Here is a 12,446-nt window from a genome sequence, read left to right on the forward strand (position 1 = left end):
ATATTCCCTGGATCAACTTTACCTATAAATGTTAGTATCCAGTTATATTCTGTGTTTCTAAGAAAGAATCCAGGCCTTTTTTGAAGCAGATCCACTGAGCTGGCCAGAACCAACTCTTGAGGGAGTCGATTCTACATTTTCACAGCTCTCACTGTGAAGAAACCTTTCCGTGTTTGGAGATTAAATTTCTTTTCCTCCAGACGTAAAGAGTGCCCCCTTGTCCTCTGTGAAGACCTCAGGGTGAATAGCTCTACACCGAGTTCACTATGTAAACCACTGATGTATTTATACTTGTTGATCATATCCCCCCTTAATCTCCTCTTCTCAACTGAATAAATTCAGTTCCTCTAATCTTTCCTAATAGCTGAGCTCCTCAATGCCTCGTATCAGTTTGGTTGCCCTTCTCTGTACTTTCCCAAGTTCCCCAATGTTCTTTTTGTGAATTGGTGTCCAAAACTGAACTGCATTTTCCAGATGAGGTCTTACTAATGATTTGTACAGGGGTAATATGATATCTCTCTCTCGGGAGTCTATACCTCTTTTATTACAAGAGATGATTTTGCTCGCTTTAGAAATCGCAGCTTGGCATTGCATGCCATTATTAAGCTTGTGATTTACCAGAACTCCCAGATCCTTCTCCAACATTGACTCCCCCAGTTGTCCCCCCCTTAGTATGTATGATGCATGCATATTCTTAGCCCCCAAGTGCATAACCTTACATTTATCAGCATTAAACCTCATTTGCCACATAGTTACCCAGTTAAACAGTGCATTGAGGTCGGCTTGTAAGTTGGAGACATCCTGTAATTCCACTGCACAGCTTGGTGTCATCTGCAAAGACTGAAATGGGATTTTTAATCCCAGACCCTATATCGTTTATAAGTATTATAAATATATTAAAAAGTAAGGGTCCCAACACTGAACCTTGGGGTACAACACTGACAACCCTAGACCATTCAGCGTATGAATCATTAACTACTACTCTTTGAATACAATCTTTTAGCCAGTTTTCTATTCATTTACATACTGATTTTTCCAAGCCCGTAGACTTTACCTTACACATTAGCCATGTGTGGGGAACTGTGTCAAACGCTTTTGCAAAATCCAAGTATACCACGTCCACCACCACCCCTCTGTCCAAGGTTATGCTCACCCCCTCATAAAAAGAAATCAGATTTGTTTGACAACTTCTGTCTTTCATGAATCCATGCTGTCTGTTGCTTAAAATATTTCTTTCCAGCAAGAACTCATCTATGTGGTCTTTTTATAAACTCTCCAGTATCTTCCCAACTATAGAAGTTAAACTAACAAGTCTATAATTACTTGGTAAAGATTTTGACCCCTTTTTAAATATTGGCACCACATTGGTCTTAAGCCAGTTCAGTGGTACTATGCCAGTCATTAAAGAGTCCATAAAAATTAGAAGCAATGGCTTTGAACTGACAGAGCTCAATTCTTTAAGGACCCATGGGTGGGTCCATCCGGTCCAGGTGCTTTATTCACCTTTATTCTGTCTAAATATTTCTGGATCATATCAATTGTAAGCCAATGTGGATCATCTGGAGCTGTGTCAATACCATGCCCATTATGGACAAGAGCCCCCCCATGCTCCTTTGTATACACAGGGCTGAAGAAGGTATTACATACATTTGCCTTCTCTTTGTCCCCAGTCACCCACTCTAGATTATTTTGTAAAGGGCCTACATGCTCGGACCAGACCTTTTTACTATTAATATATCTGAAGAATTGTTGGGGGTTGGTCCTGCTATCTTTTGCAATCTGTTGTTTATTTTCATTTTGCATATTCTGTCATATTCTTTGTAATGTTTAAACGATGATAGCGTTCCTTCATTTTTATATTTAATAAAAGCTCTTTTCTTATTAACTATAGCTTTTTTAACTTTGGCCGTAAGCCACATAGGTTTGATTTTTAGCCTTTTAAACTTGTTGCCCATGGGAATATATTTTGCAATGTGTTAGACTTAGAGTTCTTCAAGAAGACTGTATGTTAAGTCTTGGAGAGCAGCTCTCAGCCTTGGAAAATTAGCTCTCTTGAAATTGAGCGTTTTTATTTTTCCTGTATGTGCTTGCTGTTTACAGCTAACAATAAATGAAATCATGTTATGGTCACTGCTACCCAGATGTTCTTTTATATGGACATTCGTGCATCCTGAAATGACTGATAATGCACTCTGCACACCTTGCCCACTATGGCACCATTCACTGGTCAGCTTTTGCAGTGTAAAAGGTGCTGTATCAACATCATCCCCCTTCCATTTTCATCCTATCCAGGCTAACCTCTGCAATATTGTCTTTGGCAGCTTCTGGAAATTCTCCTGCAGATTTAAAATTCACTTGATTTTAAATTGCTAGTTGTAGGTGTGTCATGGGATCTTAAAATTTAAGTTACATTATCTCCCTATTTGGATGTTTTTGTAGCCACAGGACCATCCTGTGGGTGTTGCTGCTTTTGCCAAAAGGCACAAAAAAACTATCATGGTCAGGGTTCAGGCACGGAGACCAGTAGTTATAGCAGTAGAAAGACTCCCACCAACCAGATATATATATACAAGCAAGTCACTCTGGTGGATGCCGTGGGCTCACTCAAGCTGCAGGGTCAAAGTCCTATTCACCACAGCTCCTGATGGTGGAGATGGATTTTCTGCATGTTAGTACTAGGTTGCGGTCCTCAGGATTGCCCACTAGAGGGTGTGCATGCTGGGGTCCAGTAGCAAATATAGCCTGTAGGGAAAAGCAGAAGCATAATCAGTGAACATGCCAAAGGTCGGTAACAAGTGATTTCAGGCTGGGATCAAGCAAAAGTGTAGTCAAGGAACAAGTCAAAGAAGTGGTAGCAAAGATATGGATGGCAGCAAGAGTGACAAGAGCAAGATAATGGCTGGAGAGTGCACAATAATCTGGCAAACAGGAAGTGCAAAGGCATGGCTTTAATAGGAAGTTCATGGGAGGAGCAAAGGGTTCAAGACAAACAAGACACAAGGCAAGGTTGTCTTAAGAGATCAGACAGGGAGCAGTCTAGCATCTCAGAAGGCTCAGCAAGAAGAGTTACTGCCAGACACACAAACGGTTCAGATCCAGGTCCTGACATCTTCTCACCCATTACTGACACCCTCTATGCTTTACGCTCAAATTTATGATATCCATCCCCACAAGTAAAGCATTCGTTCCTGAACTTGCTTGCAAACCTTCAGCTTCAATGCTTTTCATTGTAGGCCCAGAAGAGCTGAGAGTGACTGCCTCTCATTTGAATGACCCTCACTCTGAACCAGCCTTGACCAAAGTCAAGGTCTTTCTGGCCAAAGCAAAAACTTGCCTTGCTCCCAACCATTTTAAGCCTAAAGTTCATATCATAATCCGACTAACCTTTTTTCCTGTGAAACAAATTCTGTATCAATGATCACATTCAAATACCTTCTCAGGTGCTCTGGTTTCTTTCCCACAATTGCAATAAACAATACAACAAAACCCTTATTACATTCCATAATCTTCTTACATCCTTACTCTGTGCCTCTTCCTTGAAACTTAGCATGTACCGCTTCCCTTGTGAGATTAAATATTTACACATACTTGCCCTCTCTTATCGCCTTAACTCATTTCTTAGAAAGATGAAAGTGATAAGGGCACTGCATAAGTGTCCATAGCCCTGATCGTTTTCACCTTCCTATATGTCATAAACCTCCTCTTGCCTTTCTTTAACTTATTATCCTTTTTTGTCTTAGACAAAAAATTCAGAATTGCTGCATACACTTGTCCTCCAGGAGTATCATTATCAAAATCTGGCATATCAGAATTAGATTTGGAGGTGACCATACACAAACGTCTTCCTTGGTTAACCTCTTGCAGGCTAAACCTCTCTGCCATTTGGCTCTAGTATCACCTTGCCACAGAAGGATCCCAGGCTATCTATTCATGGACTTTTGGATATTTACACAGTACTGACCATTTGCAGCCCCTGCCCTATCTGAAGACCCCCATTGCAGACATTTGGAGAGAAGAGACAAGTCTCCTCTTCCTCAGACTGCCATGAGCCAGACATGGTGACACTTTCAGTATTATGGTTAATCAAACCAAAATTAACCTTTAGAGGTTAATTTTGGTTTGATCCCAGTGCCTGAAAAAAAATCCTACAATGCTTAGACCTTTAACTGAAAAGTGTTTGCAGAGATAACACGTTTAAGGCTACATTCTCACCGGCGATTTAGGATGGTGCAAATTGTAGCAGTAGGAATCTTCTGATAGGAATCTTCTGTGTAGCTAGATGTGGCTGCTGGCCCTGTTTACTATAATGACAAATCGCCGCTGGCCTCAGCTATTTGTGGCCCTCTGCACAGCCAGCAATTACCTGTGGTGATTGCTGCTGGATGCAATTACTTCAGGTCAGGGGTGGACTGACAACTCATGGGGCCCCCAGACAATAGGGGATCATGGGGCCCCTGTGTCCTTGCCCAAACTCAAAAAAGCCTATGACCCCTCGAGCAGTGCCCGAGTTTCCAAATGGTCAGTCTGCCCCTGCTTCAGGTAATCCCTGGTTGTGTGGACAGCCATGGATACCTGTGGCAGCCGGAAACCTGTCATCATAGTGATCGGGGTTGGCAGCTGCTCAGAGCTGCAGCAGGAATCAGAAGAAGCCTAAATTGCAGTTGGGAATGTAGCTTTAAGCAATTGCAGCAGCTTATTTTTTTTTTTTTGTGGGATAAGGATTTTAACTCTTTTAAGTGTTTAATGGTCTGTCTCTACCTATAGCTGCCACATTTGCTGGACAGGTGTGTTAAAGGAAGTAAAATAAGAGACATACTGTCAGGATCAATGGGGAGCAGGGAACAAAACTGTGTACAGAGGACTCAGAAAAACAGACTGCTGTGTTAATGCAGTTGACAGAATGTATTATATATGTCATTACTTTTTTTTTGCACATTGTTCCACTTTGACCCCAAGACTTAGTGACTATTGAAGCCAATCAATATAACAGCCAGGCAACTATTATTTTAGAAGTAGGTACAAAGTGGCAGCGTCTCGTAACAGTTTTAGTTTAAAGCTGAACTCCTGGCAATAATAAAACACCATTTAGTCCAATTATGCATGCATTAAAGCGTATCTCCACTTTCAATGAGAAAAAAACACATTCTCCTCTGAATGATCTATGTACATTGGAAGGATTTTAACAAACTTTGCTGCAGATTCCTGTTTTTTGTGATTCTGAAGAAATGGCTGTTTGTCTGTGCCCATGTGCAGAGTGAATCTGTATGGGAGTGAATATAATTATCAATCAGCTGCTGCACCTGCAGTGTTTACTCAGGAAAGTGGCAAGGAATGCATCCCTTTAGACGTGATTTCCCTTTGGGAGTATCTCACCAAAAATTATATTTGTGTTGCAGGGGATGCCCAAAATCTGTTTTGTATCTTAGTGTAAACGTCTGAGAAAATCAGTAAGTGAATCACACAAGCAGGAAGTTTTTTTTTTTTGTTTGATTTATTTGCCTTTTTTCCACACAACATTGGAGTTACCCTTTAAATTATTACATGTGTTTTTAAAACAATCTAGTACAAATTCTGGTACATTTTTATATACCTTCCTGTTATCCTCTGAAGAAGCAGCAGGCAAACTGGTAGAAGAAGGGGTAGAACCCTGATATAATCATGGTCCTGATACTTTGCTCAGTGCCTTCTGACCAGGGGCGGACTGACCATTTGGAAACTCAGGCACTGCCTGAGGGCCCGGGGTCAGTAGGGGGCCCCATGAGATACCCCAGATACCTTTTTCATAGGCTTTTTTGAGTTTGGGCAAGGACACAGGGGCCCCATGATCCCCTATTGCCCGGGGGCCCCATGAGTTGTCAGTCGGCCCCTGCTTCTGACCAAACCTTCTTGATAGGAAAGCACCGAAATTATCTTTATTTAGTAAAGCTGGAGAGTTCAGAATCAGGCTCACTTCTGCATAGAAACCAATCAGCTTCCAGCTTTTATTGCCAAAGCTTAATTGAACACACTTAGGTTTCTGTGCAGGACTGAACCTGATTTTGCAATCTCCAGCTTTAGTAAATACACCACACTGTGTAGTCAGCAGGCTGAATTGGGTAACGAGGCAGGTAGTGTTGCTTTAACTGTAGTAGAGAGAAGCCCTGGCTGTGTTTTCCGGCAGATTGCAAAACTGGCTGAGCAGAATTATAAATGCTTTGGTAAGTAAACCAGTCCACATATCTGTACGTTAACTGGGTATTTAGCTGTTTGCTTGGAATTTGCTTTAAAAACTTTCTGCCATATCTTATATGGTAATAAATAATTGTTTCTCTGTTTTTCATAGAAATCTCAATGACAAAGTCACAGAGCTGGAAATGAAATTGAAAACACTTCAGGAAGAACTCAGGAAGGTGAGAAATAATCTATTTACAAGGTGATCCCTCATGAATAGATTTGATGTCATGGGTCTAGCAACTCAGATGATGTCTATAAATGCACACGTTGTTGATCAGCAGACAAAAGCCATTTTTTAAAAAATGTGGTGTGTAGACTGTGTTTAACCACTTGCCCTCCAGAGGATTTACCTTCTTCCTGATCAGGCCATTTTTTGCGATACGGCACTGCGTTACGTTAACTGACAATTACACGGTCATGCAATGCTGCACCCAAATTAAATTTATGTCCTTTTTTCCCACAAATGGAGTTTTCTTTCAGTGGTATTTGATATCCTCTGTGGTTTTTATTTTTTGTGCTCTAAACAAAAATTTTGCTATAAAACATATCCAGTAAAAAATTTTAAAAAAATCTAATTTCATCATAAATTTAGGCCAAAATGTATTCTGTTACATGTCTTTGCTAAAAAAAAAAATCCCAATACTTGTAAATTAATTGGTTTACGTGAAAGTTATAGCATCTACAAATGGCGGTATATTTACTGGCATAAAAAAAAAATGTTATACTAGTACTAATGACACTGGGCAGGAAGGGGTTAACATCTGGGGCGATCAAAGGGAGTGCTGTTTTACTATGTTGTCTGTTTGTGCTTTATTATGTAAGCATGCTGATTTGTATTGCTCTGCTATGAATCACCGATCAACGGAAAGAGCCGAAGATGTCGGCTCGGTCATGTGATCAGCTGTGTCCAATCACAGCTGATCACATGTAAATAGGGAAATGCCAGTTTTTGGCATTTCTCTCCTCACGAGCTGTCACACTGACAGCTCGAGAGGAGAGGAGAGCCGGAAATCTGCATTCCTCGGAGGGGAGAGAGATGATCAGTGTGCCCTGATGATCAGTGTAGCCCCAGCAGTGCCACCTGTCAGTGCCCATCAATGCCAGCTGCCATTGCCCATCAATGCCACCTGTCAGTGCCCATCAGTGCCTCATCAATGCCACATATCATTGCCCATCTGAGCTTCCTTTCAGTGTCACCTATCAGTGCCAGTCAGTGCCACCTATCAATGCCAGTCACTGCCGCCTGTCAGTGCTGCCTGTCAGTGCTGCCTAACAGTGCCAGTCAGTGCCGCCTATCAGTGCCGCTTATCAGTGCCATATGAGTGCTGCCTTTCAGTGCCCATCAGTAATGCTTGTCAATGCCCATCAGTGCCACCTATCAGTGCCCATCAGTGCAGCCTATCAGTGCCCATCACTGCAACCTCATTAGCGCACATCAGTGAAGGAGAAAAATCACTTATTTACAAAATTTTATAACAAAAACTAAGAAAAATCTTTTTTTTTTCAAAATTTTCAGTTGTTTTTGGTTTGTTTATCAAAAAATAAAAAACCCAGAGGTGATTAAATACCACCAAAAGAAAGCTCTATCAAAAAAATTATAAAAATGTCATATTGGCACAGTGTTGCATGACTGCGCAGTTGTCATTCAAAGTGCGACAGCGCTGAAAGCTGAAAACTGACCTGGGCAGGAAGGGGGTATAAGTGCCCGGTAGGCAAGTGGTTAAAGACTGTAAAAGCTCACTACAATATGTTGGTGTTTTTACAGTGAAATAAATAGGCTAGAATGCACTTTTTTATCTTCTTTTTTTTTTTAAATTAAAAACTGGCAGGGTAGGTTCTGTTCACAAAGCGGCATGGTAAGCTTGTCAAGCTGAGTGCAAAAATTATGAGTGCAGTGCTAATTAGTATCTAATAGAACCGTAATACAATATGTACTCAATCCCCAAAATAAATCCAAGATACTCAATACATATACAGTGTCATGCATGTATTCCCTCATGGTACACCCATAGCATGTGGTAGGAGGCTGGAAGATTCATCGTTTTGTGAGTGGAAATCTACTTTTTATACCTATTACCAATAAAATTACTGGTTGCACTATGGAGGGTCTCTGCTTGTGTCTTACTATGACCCTGGGAGGAGCTGACTGCTAAACTGGTGGACGAAGATATTTTCTAGAGAGTGATCCATACTGATAGGATCGTGTGATCCTGAAAGCGTGCTGGCCCCTTGGGGTCTAAGGAAGGAGGTGAGGGGGCATTTTGGCTGTTAAGGATTGTCACGTGTGAATCACGTACACTGCACATAATTTTGCATGAAGAGTGGAGTGTGAAGTTCATCATTAAGCACAGCATCATCAGTATTATTATTAATAACTTTGGACTTTTCTCGTATTTGAACTATCGTTTATTCCTTTGTGCACTTTTTGTGTGGCACTGTTTATTATTAGTATATATGTTATTATAGTATATATTACTTTATTTTCACGGTTTTGCACGAGATATTCCCCATGAGGGAATACATGCATGACACTGTATATGTATTGAGTATCTTGGATTTATTTTGGGGATTGAGTATATATTGTATTACGGTTCTATTAGATACTAATTAGCGCTGCACTCATAATTTTTGCACTGTTTATTCACTTATTTTGGGTATAAGCTTAGTGGCATTGTTGGCTATAAAATTACCTAAAACCCCCAGAATCTTATACATTTTATATATGAGGCCCTATAGAATAAAAATGGTAGTTGTAATTTTTCATGTTGCACAATATTTGCACAACTGTATGTCAACTTTATATTGTTAAGAAATGCACACTAAAATTAATTTTAGTTCACACAAACACAGTTTGATCCCCAGTTATTTGTACAAAATTAGGTAGTGTAGAGTAAATAGATACTAAATGGCAAAAAATGACGGCACTCAAAATTATCAATAGGCGATGCTTTAAATGCCTCTACAGCTCATCAGTTAAGAGTAAACCATAACAGATGGCTATAGAATTTTTTCTCTCACTCCAATGTGCTTACAGCGGTATATACCATGTGTGGTGCAATTAGCGTTTACATACACATGCGCACCATTCGTGAGTGTCCACAGGGCAACGAAGTTGCATTTAATTTTATTTGTAATAATTTTATTTAAGTTTATTATAATTTCATTTTTAACTTTTTTATTTAAAGGGTTAATGCACCTTTACAGAAAAAAATTAAAGGTGAACTAACACCAGATAGCCTTCCCATACTTACCTCCCTAAACCTACCTCCGGGATTGCTGACCTGTCACCCCACAGCCTCTCCAGGGGTCTGGGAATTCCAAATTCCCACTCTTCTCCTCTCCTCTGTCCATGCTTCCAGGATGGTTCAAATGGATTTTGATTGGTCAATGCCATCAATGTGATGGCTATAAAAAAGTCTATAAAACATAATGGAGAATGTACAGCAAACATGTTACAGATAAAACATGAACTTGAGCTTTGATAACCATTTTTTCATTCTATAGGAACAAGAGGGAAGAGCAAAGCTTCAGGCAGAGGTGCTCAGTCTAAAGAGGACCCAGGAAGAAGCATTTACTGGAACTTTGCCCCGTGATGGTGGTGCCAAAATACTCAGGGGTGGAAACAGTAACTATGAAGGATCAGCCAGTGACTGTACAAAGACAGCCAAGGACTGAATAACTTTTTTCTTTTTAACATGGGGATGGGTGAATCGTGTCATTAAAGGTCAACAAAAAGATTTTACATAAAGCCAGTACGAAGCCAACAAAACATCCTTCAGAAAGAGGATAGACTATTTACTGAAAGGTAGTGAAAGTGCAGGAAGAGTTATTGCTAAAATGTAGCAAACATGCAAATAAGTCAAACACTGAACCATTCAGGCAAATGTGTGGAAGACTAAAAACCACTAAAAGAGGCATATTTTTTGGGAACTATGCCAGTTTGTTAAGATGCCTATGCAATGGAAGCAAAATATTTCAGGATGCGTAAACTAAAAGTTACTATGACATCTAGTAATGAACTTCTTGACTGTAGAGCAAAACAAAATTTTGAGTTATTGAAAGGAAAGTAAGTGAAACATATGCAAAGCTTGATGAGATCAACAGTGGGCTGATTTATACACCCGCATTATATTCAGGTAAGATTTAAAAAACTGTGAAGGGGTAAAACAAAAACAGCATTGTTCAGGGAAGATATTTGCCAAGACAATTTGCAGTTAATGGAGTGGAATATTAGGAATGAGTTCATTTCAATTAGAGAAGAAATGATGTTGTGTGATGGTGGGACATTACCAATGAAGAATGACCTCAAGTTAATGACTCTGTATATACATTATCTAAATGTCTTCCAGTGATCATCTTCAGTGTCTCTGCCATCATGAATGTATTTCCAGAACAATAAAGGGTGACATTTCTCTACGTTGTGATACTCTTTGAAAATGCTTAAATAAACCAGAGAGGAATCAACAAAAATCATGGCTGTATCTGAACTCATAACCAGTTAAAAGAGGAGAAACTTCCACACACATGTATTGATATTCTAGGACCTAATAATTGCTTTCAACAATGAATCTCAATTTACTAAAACATTTCAATGAAAATAAAAGGCTTATTCTCCAAATAAGATAAAAGATATTGCTAACTTACAGTATACAGTACACCAGCAAAGTAATTTACTTGCCACATTTGTTTTTACTCTGAAAATGCTATAAGGCCCAGGATATAAGGAAACTTTGTGCATGTTCTGACTTAAAGGAGAAGTTTGCCATACATACTAACTTTTATGCTGCAGCATCTCATGTGTGCAAAGCATCCCATGTTGGCTTGAAGACTGAGAACTGAGCGGTCACATGACCACTGATCATTCAGCTCTTGGCCTGGTTGGAGCATCAAACAGGGACTATCATTAACTGCTCACCGCTCTGTCCCTCCAGCACTCACTAAAGCACCGGGCCAGGGAGGTGGCATAGCTGGTTTTGTCTCTCCGCCACAAACTAAGAACCCAAGCCAGCTGTCAATCAAGCTGCTGGATGGATCAAGTCAATATGGTCAGGAGCCTTCTAGAGCCTCCAGCGGCTTTTAAACATCAGTTGACAGTGGACAATGGTCCTTTATAAAGGTGACTCTGGGTCAAAAACCGCTTTGGTCATACTTCTCTTTTAATTAGGAGTGTGGTATTTAAAATGTAGCACACAAAGCAATTCACTTGCAAAATCTCAGATGTTGCTGTTGGGTATCATAAAGAAAAAATAATTAGTTGTGGCAGCATTTCAGACCTTTCTTTCCCTGTGGGAAATATATGCTATATATGCTATGTACCTTGAGCTCCATGGTTCATAAGTGCAATTGCAAATTTTAAATTCCAGACATTGCCCCTAAAGAAGCCCTTTCGATTAGCCTATGGGACATTTTCAGCTAAAAAGCATTCAAGGATATATCCTTTAATGCTCTATAGCGCCGTGGTAGGTCATTGAAAATTGCAAGCTGACAGCTGCTAAGGCTGTCGGGACTTGTAGGCATTCATTCACAGAACCGAGTGACGCGGCCATGTGGGTGGCGCCCCGCATGGCTGTGCTGTTTTTAAATCTGACATAGAACGGGGAAACTTCTCCCCATACTATGTCAGAGGAACGGGTGGCGGCAGGCGCGGCTGTGGCTATGGGAACATGTGACATATTCCAAAGGAGAACTTACCCTTTAAAATTAATTTCCATTCTGATCAATTCCATAGGCCTTTTTAATCAAAGTGTTTTAATAAGTACTGTCTTCATTATTCCTGTGCAACTAATTAGACTTTATTGGGTTTTAATGCCTTGTATGGTAAATTTGTCTTCTGGCATACCTAGAGCCCAGGTTAACCCATGTGGGCAAAATAATATTCTACCCAGTGTTTGCACAGTTCTGGCACTGATGCCATTCACCAGAGCTTGTGGTAGCAATATACAGGAAAGAAAAGCCTTCTATTCTTGTGTAAATAACAGTGCCAGCCACGTATATGGAGGAGGAGCCTGAAGTGATGTGGATGGCCTCTTACACCTCCAGCTCAGGGCCCCTTTCAAAGTGAACAGGGCACAGAGTGGCATGACTGCCTTGCAATTTTTGCCAGTAGCTGCTACAGGTTGACAGATGCATCTGAATCAGTCAGTACCGAGTAGCTTCTCCGTCGTAGATGGTGGACAGGAGACTGAACACAGGGATGAGAGGCCATATTCTGCAGCAGTGAGCGACAATCACAG

General features: G+C 40.5%; 1 protein-coding gene across 4 annotated transcripts in view; it reads left to right on the forward strand.

Annotated features, from left to right (window-relative positions):
• The window catches only part of SIPA1 (signal-induced proliferation-associated 1), a 151,538-nt gene extending 140,909 nt beyond the window's left edge, over positions 1-10,629 (forward strand). For 2 of the 4 annotated variants that reach the window (XM_089656543.1, XM_089656542.1), the window contains exons 14-15: positions 6,323-6,389; positions 9,718-10,629. In XM_089656543.1, coding sequence (XP_089512669.1) covers positions 6,323-6,389; positions 9,718-9,888 — 238 coding nt within the window. In that variant the 3' untranslated portion in view covers positions 9,889-10,629. Of the gene's footprint in view, positions 1-6,322; positions 6,391-9,717 lie in introns of those variants that run through there. The other 2 variants (XM_089656544.1, XM_089656545.1) reach the window with 2 other exon arrangements.
• Positions 10,630-12,446: the final 1,817 nt, after the last annotated feature.

This window comes from Staurois parvus, unplaced genomic scaffold (genome assembly GCF_062004578.1).
Source record: "Staurois parvus isolate SC_StPar_1 unplaced genomic scaffold, SC_StPar_1.0 ptg000916l, whole genome shotgun sequence".
NCBI lineage: Eukaryota > Metazoa > Chordata > Amphibia > Anura > Ranidae > Staurois > Staurois parvus.